The following is a 13790-nucleotide window of genomic DNA, read 5'->3' as shown; positions in this document are numbered from 1 at the left end:
AAGCCTGGAGCGGGACTCTGGCAGTGGCACAGCAGTGCAGAAAGTAATCTGGACTCTAAATTATCTTTCTTTATTTTATTCTGTGAATGGCACTTATATATGAGCAACAGCCCACTTTTCGTTGCATTTTATTTTGAATACATGCGACAAAAAAGGATATTCAAATATTCAAGGCAACATTTGGCATGCTTGCTTTTTTTGGTCAGAGCACTGAGTATACGAGTTGGGATGTCTTGCTGCAGCTGTACAAGATGTTGGTCAGGCCAAGTTTGGAGTACTGTGCGCTGTTCTGGTCATCTTACTATCGAAAGGATATCATACCATTAAACTAGAAAGAGTGCGGAAAATATATACTGGGATGCTACCTGTACCGAAAGGTTTGAGGATAAAGGAAGAGCTGCATGGGCTACGGACTTCTTTCCATGGAGTGTAGGAGATTGAGGAGTGACCTTAGAGGTCTATAACATCATGACAGACATAGATAGGGTGCATAGCCAACAACCTTTCCCCAAGGTAGGGAAATCTAAAAGTAGAAAACAGATTTAAAAGTGAGAGGGGAGAGGTATAAAAAGGGACAATTTCACTTGCTGCTTTGGTGGGATTTGAATCCTCTCAGTATTAGTCAGCACTCCGAAGCTGTGCTGTAGTGTCACTGGCCTAACAATCTCCCTATTTTACTAGTGAGAAAGCTTTTCTGGTACATGGTCAGATTCTAGAAACATCATCCAAACGCAAGTTATTAATTCCTCTTTAAATTTATCTGTCAGGTTCATGATCCACCCTGGAAGTCATTCAGGGTGGTTATGGGGAAATTAAGGTGAGTGAAAACAAATCAGTGGGCGAAGCGAATAGGAGGGAAATCGTGTTGTGAAGTAGATTGACAATGTTGTCACACACTACTTCATAAAACTGATACCATTATTTAACATTAAAAGTTTACATTACAATTTTTATGGCTCAATGACTGGTTTTTCTAAAAACGATTTCTGATTTTTTAAGGTTACTATTTGGTGTCTTGATGTAAATGGAATTTTCCCGAGTTGAGCAATCCTAGATGTAAAGTTCAGTCAAGAAAAATACCATCAGTAATGTGTATGAAACTGGACTATTTTGGAAAGCGATGTAGGTTCACTAAAGTTCTTTAGGGAAGGAGGAATCTGCTGTCCTCATCAGGTCTGTGTGACTCCAGATCCACAGACATCAACTTGAAACTAACCTCTGAAAAATTATTTAGAGGTTACCAATTTATTGAGAAGGCAGCTCAATTATTCAACAGAAAACAAGGATAGACTATCAATACTTCAGATATGGGCTTCACTGGTAGCTGACAAATGAATTCAAGAACATACGCACACTTACCAATGTGCCGTCTCGTCATCTCAACTGTTGCATTTCTGTTGACATTAGACAACAAACCCAGACAGAACCTTTCTGAATTTGAAGGGTCTGTAAACCCATCCACAGTTAATGAAGGCTGAGATGCATGAAAGGTTTCACCCACTCTCTGGTTTAATTCGTAGTATGCTATTGAACACCAAAATGCCGGCTCTGAATAGGTTACAGGTTGTAGATCTGAAACAGACAAGACAAGAGAATTTTAGATCAAAATCTCTTCACAATTGAACCATGGCACTTAAGGCCTTTTGTTTTCCCTAAAATGAGTTCATGGAAATCATTGGCTAGGCCAATTTCGATTAGAACTCAAGATTGGTGATGAGTTACCTTCTTCAAAGTTTAAATCCTTGGAGTGTGGGTACAGAATTATGTTAGCAAAAGGGGTGCAGACAAATGTGCAGCGATGGTGTTCCTATATATCAGCTTCCCTTGTCCTTCTAGGTACTAAAAGCCACAAATTTGGAAGCAACTATTAAGTCAAGGAGAATGTACATAGTGTAGTTTGTGAATGGCACACGTTGTTGCTACTCAGGTGGTGAAGACAGTGAATACCATCATTGCAGGTCCCTCACAGATGAGAATATCTCTTCCACTCTCAGGAGTCCACAGGTGGAGGTGCAGATTGAATACAGCTTCCATAGGCTGTTACACTTGGGGCAGAAGGTGAGACGAAGGGGTGGGTAAAGCATTTGTGTGACAGCATGCTCTTAAGCTGTTTTTGCCTGGCTTGTCTCTGCTTTATCCCCCACAAGGGCAAGTCTCAGGGCACGTGATGGCTTCGTGAATGTTTCTCACCCACTTTGGGCGGTTTTGGGAAAGTGATCCTCAGGTGCATATTTCACCAGTTGGACCTTGCTGTCACTGAAGCACCTCCTCTGTCCCCCTAGTGCTTGTCTGCCGTTTTGGGGCTAGCAGCAGAGCAGCTGCTTGAGGATTCCTGTGTAGGTCATGCAGATAATGTGCCCAGCCCACTGCTGTCAATCACAGATGGTCAGTGCCTTGATGCTGAGAATGTTGGCCTGGTCAAGGAAACTGCTGAGGATGCAGAAAGACTTTCAAAAAAAAAAAATCACCCGTGCCATGACAGGTGCCTACGACTGCTAGTTGGATCATGCCTGATCAGAGCCAGGAGCAACAAATTTGGCCTTCCAGTGAACAGAAAAGAGTGAACACTGAAGCAATCATTTGGGATAATTTATCCTGGAGGGTGTTCACTTTGAATGGTATCAGAACTACACACTTTCAATGAAAGGGAGAACATCTCATCACATTCCTGACTCGTACTTGCACACGTATTAGAGACAGGAAGTGAGCCAATGAACTCTCAGCTTTGACATGTAGTAGTTACAGTATTTATATGGCTGGCCCAGGTCAATTTCAGGTAAACGATCTCCAAAAAAAAATGAAAGCAGAGAATTCAGCACTGGCAATGCCATGTAATAAATAACAGGGAGACAATGGCCTAGTGATCTTATTGCTGGACTGTTGATCCAGAGACCCAGGTAATATTCTGGAGAGACAACAAGGTATAGAGCTGGATGAACACAGCAGGCCAAGCAGCATCAGAGGTGCAGGAAAGTGGACGTTTCAGGTCTAGACCCTTGTTCAGAAAACCTTCAGCATTTTCTGAAGGTCTAGGCCAGAAACGTCCTCTGCTCCTCTGATGCTGCTTGGCCTGCTGCTGTGTTTATGCAGCTCTATACCTTATTGTCTCAGATTCTCCAGCACTGACAGTTCCTACTAACTCTAATCTTCTGGTGATATGGGTTTAAAATTCAGTCACAGCAGTTGACGGAATGTGAATTCCAATTTTTAAAAATCTGGAGTTAAGAGTCTAACAATGACCATGAATCCATTGCTGGATTGTCAGAAAACCCATCTGGTTCACTAATGTCCTTTAGGGAAGGAAATGGATATCCCTACCTGGTCTTGCCGACACAACTCTGACTCACAGCGATGTGGCTGACACCTAAGTGCCCTCTGGGTAACGTGGGATGAACAAGAAATGCTGCCTAGCCAGTGATGCCGAAAGCCCATGAATGAATAAAGGAAAAAAAATGTAACAGGAATGGTCAGACTCTCGCTCTGTCATGAAGTGATCATGCCTGGCACCTGGGTGGAACAAATATTCCATCAAATGCAATCATAGATCTTTAAACAACATCTGATGAGTCTGTTTTAAAGAGGCTATTAATTGCCCATTATCTTCTCATGTAAATAGTACTGGCGAGTTCACTGATCTAATGGGTATAAATATTGAAGATTCAAATGCTGTTCATATGCAATAACAAGCTATTTCAAAGTGTAGTCAACATTGTATAACGTCAGAACTCACTAAGACAGTTCACTAGAAATCAAGCCCTAATATTCCAGGAGCAGCCACAAATGTTACAAGTTAAATGAAACCATCAGAAATTCCAACTTGCCTCCCAGGATAAAAACAGAATCTTACCAAGTTACCTAAGTTTATAAAACTATTCACTGTAACACCTAACTTCAACAAGAACAGTAAAATAATTTCTAATCTATGTATCTTAAAGTTTACCACCTTTAAAGCTTATACAAAGCATGAGTTGCAGGAAAAACAAGAATTCTGCACCACAAGTCCAAAGTCATAATATTAAATGCGCTTGTTTCATAATCTTCAATTCTTTGATAATACCTTGTGCATAGCACTGGCCAGTCTGTAGATCAACGGTTGCTTGGTTGATTGGGGCCAGTCTTGTCGTCTTCAGACTTATTTCTCCATGTCTGAATGTCATTTTTTTACACTTTTGCCAGAAAATTGGAGAGGAGACAATGTTACATAAAAAAATGGGAGAGGAAAAAAAAAATTGATGCTGCTAGTTTCTGGGCGTCTCCTTGTTTCTGTTCTACTCCCCTCTCATAAATTAAACGTTTGATGCTAGACAGAGCTCTTTGCAACAAAAGTTGGCACTTTTGCCAGGAGTCAAAGTAGTAACCGGATTGAGTTTTACCAAAAATCAGCCAAATGAAAATTGTTCCATGGAGGATTCCTCTCTGAAGCCAAGCAAGATTTCCCATTCTTTGAAATTTGCCTCTTTACCCACATACCATGCCCATTCAATCCTCCCTCGCTTCCAGGGTTCCAAGTATGCACAACACTTCTAAAACAGTGTGAAACAGGTAAGTGCCGCCAGTCCAGAAATGCCTTATTGGTTCCTTCTGAGCAGTTCCAAAGAGGAGGCATACCAGACTCAAAACACAAACTGTTTCTTTCAACACAAATTCTGCCAGACTGGAGTTTCTCCAACATTGTTTATTTGTTTCAAATTTCTAGCAATAATATTTTGCTTTTGCATCTTCTCTCTGCTACCTCCCATGGTTTCAGCTATTGCACCCATAGCTCATCAAGGGCCATGCTATCGTTCTCACTGTCACATGCAATCTCTTCCCTTACTCATCCACTTTGGCCCAACTCGTCCATGCCAACCAGATATCCTAAAACTGATCTAATCACATTTGCCAACATTTGGTCCATATCCCTCTAATTCACACACCCACCCAGGTGCCTTCAATTCTGACTTCTCTCCACAGATGCTACTAGACTTAGTTTTTCCAGCAATTTCTGTTCCTGGTTCTGATTTTCAGCACCCGTAGTTTTACTGCTTTTGCTTTTAAATTGGCTTCAAACAGGCACTGGCAGGATTCAAATTCATTAATACATCTGGATAGAAATAATGAGCATTATTTAAAGGCCTGTGGGAAGCAATGGCCTACTGACATTGTGGATAGACTATTCATCCAGGAACTAGCTACTTCACTGGGGACACAAGTTCAAATCCCACCATGGCAAGTGATGGAAACTGATGACCATGAAATCACTGGTTGATTGTCAAAAACACCCATCTAGTCCAGTAATGTCCTTTAGGGAAGAAACTTTGTGGCTCTCACCTTGTTTGGCCTACCTGTGACTCCAGATCCACAACAATGCTGGGTGACTCTCAATTTCCCTCAAATAACCTAGGAAGCCACTCAGTTGTATCAAGTGCTTCGAAGTCTCAAAAGGAAAGAAACCGGAGGGATCATCTGGCACTGACCGAAGCATGAGAAAAGACAATGGCAGAACAACCCAGTCCACCCTGCAAAGGCTCTTACTAACATCAGGAGGCTAGTACCAAAAATTAGGAGAAATGTCTCACAGCTTGGTCAAGGAACAGCCTTACAGTCATACACTCAATCATACCTTACAGACAACGTCCTAGGCACCATCACTACCATCTCTGGATCTATCCTGTCGCACTAGGAGAGGCCCAGTAGATGTGGTGGCAGTAGTATAGAGTCAGGAGGGAGTTGCCCTGGTAGTGCTCAACATTGACTCTCTACCCCATGGAGTCTCAGGTTAGACACGAGCAAGGCAACCTCCTGATTACCATGTACCGTCCTCCTGCAGCTGATGAACCGGTACTCCTTTACGTTGAGTAACACTTGAAGGGTGCACTGAGGCAGCAAGGGCTCAAAATGCACTCTGGGCGAGGGATTTCAATGTCCACCTCCAAGACGGCTCAGCAGCAGCACGACTTATCAAGCTGGCTGAGTCCGAAAGGACATAGCTATAGACTGGGCCTGCAGCAGATATTGGAGGAATCCAAGAGGGAAAAACATACTTGATCTCATCCTTTCCAAACTGCTGGCTGCTGATGCATCTGTCCATGACAGCATCAGTAGGAGCGACCACCGCACAGTCCTTGTGGAAACAAGTCCCACCTTCATACTGAGAATAACCTCCATCATATCATATGGCACTATCAGCATGCTAAACAGGACAGACTATGAACAGATGTAGAAACTCAAGCCTGGGTATTCGTGAGGCACTGTGAGCTATCAACAGCAGCAGAATCGGACACCTGCACACTGTCAAGTCATGGCCTGGGATATCCCTCAAACATTACCATCAAGAAAGGGATCAAAGATAATGGGAACTGCTGATGCTGGAGAATCTGAGATAACAAAGTGTGGAGCTGGATGAACACAGCAGGCCAAGCAGCATCTTAGGAGCCCTGGTTTATTGAAGAGTGCAGGAAGGCATGCCAGGATCAGCACCAAGTATACCTGAAATTGACGACTTAACCTGGTGAAGCCACCAAACAGGGTTATTGCACATCAAAATAGCATAAGCAGCTAGTAGTAAGACACAGCAAAACAATCCCGCAACCAAAAAATCAGATCTAAACTCTACAGTTGTGTCAATCTGGTCATGAATGGTGGTGGACAATCAAACTCCCTGGAGGCAGCAGCTCCACAAATACCCTCATCCTCAATGATGGGATAGGCCAGCATATCAGTGCAAAAGATAAGGCTAAAGCAGTTGCAGCATTAGTCAGCCAGACGTGCTGAGTGCATGATCCATCTCAGCCTCCTCCTGTCATCCTGAGGATCACAGATGCCATTGAGTCATATAGCACTGAAAGAGACCCTTCAGCCCAATTCCATGTCAATCAAGTTTCCTAAACTGAACTAGTGCCGTCCGTGTGTTTGGCTCATATCCCTCTTAACCTTCCCTAACAATGTACCTACTGAAATGTCTGTTAAACGCTGTAATCTGTACCTGCTCCTAACACTTCCTCTGGCAGCTCATTTCAGACTTCAGCAAATTTAAATCAATCCATATGGTAGCAATTAATGGTTGGAGGCACTGGATACTGCAAAAGCTATGAGCTCTAGAATAGTGCTGAAGACTCATGCTCCAGAACTTGCTGCTCCCCTAACCAAGCTATTCCAGTAGAATTCCAATAGCTACCTGACAAGTGGAAAATTGTCCAGTTATGTCCAATACATAAAAAGCAGGATAAACCCAACCTGGTCAATGACTGCCCAGTCTTTTGATCATCAGTAAAACGATGGAAGGTGTCATCAACTGTGCTAACTAGAGTTGTCTGCTCAGTGACACCCAGTTTGGGTCCTGCCAAGGCCACACTGCTCCTGGCCTCAGTTAAATCTTGGCTCAAAACATGGAGGAAAGAACTAAATTCCAGAGCTGTGGTGAAGACTGCATTCAACTAAGTATGGCATCAAAGAGTCTGAGTAAAACTGGAATTAATGGGAGTTGGAGGCAAACTGCCCACTAACTGAATTCATACTTGGCACATTGGAAAATGGCTGTGGTTGGTGGTCAGTCATCTCAGCTCTGGGTTACCAAGGACCAGAAACTCACCGCATGAGCAGTGGCTGCAAGAGCAACTCAGCTGAGTGACTCACCTCTTGACTCCTCAAAGTTTTTTCTGTTAAAGATGATAGACAGGCTAAGAAAATTACAGTACAGGAACAGCCCTTCAGCCCTCCAAGCCTGTGCCAACCCAGTCCCTCTAAACCTATCACCTATTTGTATCCTTCTGCTCCCCACCCGTTCATGTATCTGTCTAGATACATCCTAAATGACACTTGTGCCTGCCCTTACCACCTCCGCTGGCAACATGCTCCAGGCACCCCCCCACCATTTGTGTAAAGAACTTCCCACCCATCTCCCTTAAACCTTTTCCCCCCTCACCTTGAAATCGTGACCCTAGTAATTGAGTCCCCCACTCTGGGGAAAAAGCTTCTTGCTGTCCACCCTGTCTATCCCTCTAATGATTCTGTAGACCTCAAATCAGATTCCCCCTCAAGCTCCATCTTTCTAATGTAAATAATCCTAACCTACACAACGTCTCTTCATAGCTACCACACTCCATACAAGGCAAAATTCTGGGAGAACCTCTTCTGCACCCTCTTCAAAGCATCCATATCCTTTTGGCAACGTGGCGATCTGAACTGTACGCAGTATTCCAAATGTGGTCGAACCAAAGTCCTATAACAACTGCTACATGACCTGCCAACTCTTGTACTCAATACCCCACCCGATGAATGAAAGCACGTCATATGCCTTCTTGACCACTATCAGCTGCGATGCCACCTTGAGGGAACAGCGGACCTGAACACCCAGTTCTCTGCGCAATTTTCCCTGGGGCTTTTCCATTTACCATATAGTTCGCTCTTGAATTGGATCTTCCAAAATACATCAACTCGCATTTTCCTGGATTGAACTCCATCTGCCATTTCTCTACCCAACTCTCCAATCTATCTATATTCTGCTGCATTCTCAGACAGTCCCCTTCACTATTTGCTACTCCACCAATCTTAGTGTCATCTGCACCTTGCTAAGTAGACCAACTATACCTTCCTCCACATCATTTATGTATATCACAACGACCAGTGGTCCCAACACGGATCCCTGTGGGACACCAGTGAACACAGTTGTCCATTTTGAAAAACTCCCTTCCACTACAAATGTCTCCTGTTGCCCAGCCAGTTCTCTATCCATCTAGTTAATCCACCCGGAACCCCATGCGACTTCACTTTCTCCAACAGCCTACCAGGGGAACCTTATCAAACACCTAACTGAAGTCCATGTATATAACATCTATGGCCCTTCCCTCATCTATCAACTCTGTCACTTCCTCAAAGAATTCTATCATCAAGTTGCTAAGACATGATGTTCCCTGCACAAAACCATGCTGTCTATCAATAATAAGCCCATTTTCTTCCAAATGAAAATAGGTCCTATCCCTCTCTCTTCTCTGGCAGCTTCCTCACCACTGAAATCAGGCTCACCGGTCTATAATTATCTGGGATTATCCCTGTTACCCTTCTTAAACAAGGGGGCAACATCAGGAATTCTCCAGTCCTCCATGACCTCACTCGTGCTCAAGGATGCTGTGAAGATATCTGTTAAGGCCCCAGCTATTTCCTCTCTCACCTCCCTCAGTAACCTGCGATAGATCCCATCCAGACCTGGGGACTTGTCCACCGTAATGCCTTTCAAGATACCCAACACTTTCCCCGCACCACCACCACCCCCCCCAATGCCGATATGACCTAGAATAATCAAACATCTATCCCTAACCTCAACGTCCGTGTTGTCCCCCTCCTTGGTGAATATCGATGCAAAGTACTCATTAAGAATCTCACTCATTCTCTGACTCCTCGCGTAACTTCCCTTTACCCTTGAGTGGGCCAACCCTTTCTCTAGTTACCCTCTTGCTCCTTATGCATGAATAAGGCGGCTTTGGGATTTTCCTTAACCCTGTTTGCTAAAGATATTTCATGACCTCTTTTTAGCCCTGTTAATTCTTTATTTCAGATTGATCCTACTTTCCTGATATTCTTCCTAAGCGTTATCTGTTGTTTGCAGTCGCCTGGACCTTATGTATGCTTCCTTTTTCCTCATTGCTGGTCTCACAATTTCACCTATCATCCATGGTTCCCTAATTTTGCCCTTTCTATCCCTCATTTCCACAGGGACATGTCTGTCCTGCGCTCTAATCAACCTCTCTTTAAAAGCCTCCCAAATATCAAATATGGATTTATCCTCAAACAGCTGCTCCCAATCCCCACTCCCCAGTTCCAGCCGAGTTTTGCTTTCGTTGGCCTTCCCCCAATTTAGCATCACCACCAACATCCCCGCTGCTCCTGCATCTTTCCATAATTTGTCCACATATTTGTACCTCGATCTCACACTCGCTGTTGGGAGGCCTGTGGTACAGACCCAACATTGCTCACGCACCCTTCCTATTTCTGAGCTCTGCCCATATTGCCTCACTGCTCGAGTCCTCCACAGTGCCCTCCTTCAGCACAGCTGTGATATCCTCTTTAACCAGTAATGCAACTCCGACCTCTTTTCCCCACTTTCTATCCCGCTTGAAGCATCTGCCTCCTGGGATATTTAGTTGCTAACCTTGCCCTTCCCTCAACCAAGTCTCAGTAATAGCAATAACATCATACTCCCAGGTACCAATCCAAGCCCCAAGTTCATCTGCCTTACCTACTACACCTCTCGCATTTAAACAAATGCACCACAGACCACCTGTCCCTTCATGTTCATCTGCTCTCTGCCTACTGTTCCCCTTGGTCACACCGACATCATCTAGCTCCTTACAGGCTTTAGTTACTGCCTCCTTACTGTCCACTAACCTCATTTGGTTCCCATCCCCCAGCCAGGTTAGCTTCAACCCTCCCCAACAGCATTAACAAAAGCACCACCTAGGACATTGGATCCAGCCCTGCCCAGGTGTAGACCGTCCGATTTTTATTAGTCCCACTTCCCCCAGTACCAGTCCCAATGTCCCAAAAATCTGAACCTCTTCCTCCTGCACCATCTCTCAAGCCACTCATTTATCCTGCCTATTCTTTCATTTTTACTGACTAGCACGTGGCACTGGTAGTAATCCTGAGATTACTACTTGAGGTCCTACTTTTTAAAACTTGGCTCCCAACTCCCTAAATTCTGCTTGTTGGACCTCATCCCATTTATTATCTATAATCACATATATGCACCGTGACAGCTGGCTATTCACCCTCCCCCTTCAGAATGTTCTGCAGTCAATCTGAGACATAAAGGCACAGATCAGGGGTGTGAGGGATTACTCCCCACTTGCCTGGATGAGTGCAGCACCAACAACACTAAAGCAGCTTGACAATATCCAGGAGAAACCAGCCTGCTTCACTGGCACCACATCCACAAACATCCATTCCCTCCACTACTGACACTTTATAGCAGCAGTGTGTACTGTCTGCAACATGCCCTGCAAAAATTCATGAAACATCCTCAACAGCACCTTCCAACCCAACAACCATCTTCAATAAGGATAATAACACTGGAACACCACCATCTTCAAATTCCCTTCCAAGTCACTCCCCACGCCAATTTGGGAATATATCATCATTCCTTCAGTTTTGCATCAAAATCTTGGAATTCACTCCTTAATGGCATAGTGGGTCAACCCATCGCCAGTGGATTGCAGCAGTTCAAGGGGGCAGCTCACCACCACCTACTCAAAAGTAAATGGTACAGGCAAGAAATGCTGACCAGCCAGCAACATCTACATCCCACAAACGAATTAAACGAAAAATCATTTTTGGAAAAACTCACTTTGATCAACTAGATATGTGACAATGTGCCTTTAAGAGGGATTTGTTCTGGCCTGTTTTTCTGGAAAGCAGGTGTTGTAAACCTGGTACCAAGGTGTCTGCACTATGGAAATCAGAGTAAATAGTTTTGTTTCTCTTTAAAAACTTTAATAAACGACACGAGCAGGTGGAGTCAGGCTCACAGACCTAGAGTTTTACTTTTTCTTTCAATTGCTGAAGTTGGGGTTTGGGAGTTGAGCCTGCTGGATACACCTCTGCTGTTGCAAAAGTACAAGTGCTCTCTCTGCTGCTAGATTCAGTCAGTGTTCATTCTCCTGGACAAGAGTAGGTACCAACTGAGGGAAATTTGTTTTGTAGCATTTGGCAAAGGCAAATTCAGCAATGCTGCTACATTGGAACAGTTGATATGTATAGTCACTACAATTACAATTTCTTCACAATCACATGGTCAAAACCTTAGAACTCTCTCCTTTACAATCAGAAGGACTGCACCCGACTAAGGCAGCAACTAACCACCAACTTCGCAGCAGAAATTAGGGATGAGCAATAAATACAAAAGTCATGCCAGTAATACTGGAGCACCTGAGCGACAGGCTGGGGCTGTTTTCCTTGGAGCAGTGAAGGCCGAGAGGGAACCTATTAGAGATGCATAAGATTATGAAGCGCATTGTTAGAGTGAACAGGGCACAATTTCTCTATCCAGTGGTACAGGGATCAACACCCAGGAGGCGCTAGTGTAAGGTATTTGTTCTTATTTTTAAAAACAAAAGGTTATGGACCAAGACCTTGTAAGTGGGATTAGTGTAGTCTAACCTTTGTCGTCTGGCACAGGCATGCAGGGATGACAGACATTCTGTTCTGCAAGCTTGAGACAAAGCAGAGTGTTTGGTCAACAGCCCATCCACGACCTTTAGTATTCATTCCTCCACCAACAGAAACAGTGCAAAATCTTGCCAAAGCTCCTTTGAGAACACCTTCTAAAATGTGACTTCTGCCATCAAGAACTACAGGCAGCAGATGTAACCACCAGCTGAAAATTCTCTGCAAGTTGCCAAGGCTTGGAATGACTGCACTATTACTTTGTCATGTATTCAAAATCCTGGAGGTCCTTGCCTTAATAGCACTGTGGATGTACCTGAATCACCTAGTTAACGTAGTGCTCATAAACGAAATTAGGGATGGACAATAAACGCTAGCATTGCCTATGTTCCTATCTCAAGGGGAAGTTAAATAAACAAGAGAAAAATCATGCATGTTTCAAATATAAAAACTTTATAAATATTTTGACTTACCCAAGCTATGATTGACTGGTGACAAGGTACTTGGTGACATTTCTGCAGGAGACCCTAAAAAGAGAAGGAAATAAACAAGTTCTTTTAAAACTACATCAACTCATACAGTCTACAATGAATAATGTTAAGTTCATTTTCCTCTGCTTGTGCTATGAACTCATTTGCATTCATAAAGTTGAAGAACTCAGTGTATTAAATCACGTTTTTTAATAATCATGAAAGTCACTTTCATTTGTACAATTCTTTGCATCCATGTTGGATTTAGCAGAAAAACCAACATTTCATACCACAAAAGGCACTCATTTTCAGAGTACTCATTACTACAATTGTCAAACTTTTTAAAATTCCCTTTTAAGTTAAAGAAGCAAAACAAACTTGATCGTAAATGCAAAACATTGTTCAGCACACTCAATTCTTCACTGCTAAGTGAACCAACAAATTATGATGGTTTACTATAGATTAACCAATAAACTATTTAGCCTGCAAGAAAAAAACTCACCTGTATCCATACTTTGGTTCATTTGCTGATCACTCGTCTCGCCATCTTCACTGATGTAGCCAGGTGGTGGCGTTTCTATTAAAAGTGGAACAGATGTCATCCTAGCCATAAAGCCAAGTTATTTCTCAAGTGATCAAAGGCATAACAAGTAACGAGAACAACTTACTTTTGTTTGCACATCTGATATGCAAAACAGATTGAATGTATAAATATGAACTGGATAAAAACAGGGACAGATTTTCTAAAAATTGAAGGAACTAGTACTAAATTTTCATGGATCAGGAATGAGTGCCTAAGTATGGTGTATGTGCATTTGATCTTGGTTTTCAAAGAAAATTAGATAAGCAACTGGAGAAAAAAAACTGCAGTGCTATGGAGAAAAGGGTTGTTGAGCAGCACCAGCAAGTTGCTGTTGGAGAGAGAACGGACAGGGGTCAAAGAGCTTCCTTCTGTGCTGTTATCCTTTTATAACTACAGATACGGAACATTTTAGATGGCACATGCCACATTGCACAGAAGGAACACAAAGTAAGTTTGTTGTTCAAAGTTAGAATTGCCTTCGATGTCAAAACAGTCTAATGCCCAAACTGTCTTATTTTTCCCCACAGCAACAAACTCCGCCTTCTGTACAAAATTCAATTTGCATTTCTTCTCATTTAGCATTCCTTGGCACATCTAGA

General features: G+C 43.2%; 1 protein-coding gene across 4 annotated transcripts in view; it reads right to left on the bottom strand.

The window, feature by feature from the left end:
- The window catches only part of smad2 (SMAD family member 2), a 102348-nt gene that overhangs the window by 25788 nt on the left and 62770 nt on the right, over positions 1-13790 (bottom strand). For all 4 annotated transcript variants that reach the window (XM_048529437.2, XM_059649820.1, XM_048529445.2 and 1 more), the window contains 3 exons: positions 13111-13185; positions 12612-12665; positions 1360-1572 (listed from right to left, as the gene is read on the bottom strand). In XM_048529437.2, coding sequence (XP_048385394.1) covers positions 1360-1572; positions 12612-12665; positions 13111-13185 — 342 coding nt within the window. The remainder of the gene's footprint in view (positions 1-1359; positions 1573-12611; positions 12666-13110; positions 13186-13790) is intronic.

This window comes from Stegostoma tigrinum, chromosome 1, assembly GCF_030684315.1.
Source record: "Stegostoma tigrinum isolate sSteTig4 chromosome 1, sSteTig4.hap1, whole genome shotgun sequence".
Classification (NCBI taxonomy): Eukaryota; Metazoa; Chordata; class Chondrichthyes; order Orectolobiformes; family Stegostomatidae; genus Stegostoma; species Stegostoma tigrinum.
The sequence above is the reverse complement of the archived record's forward strand: the minus strand, read 5'-3'. Positions and strand labels throughout refer to the sequence as shown.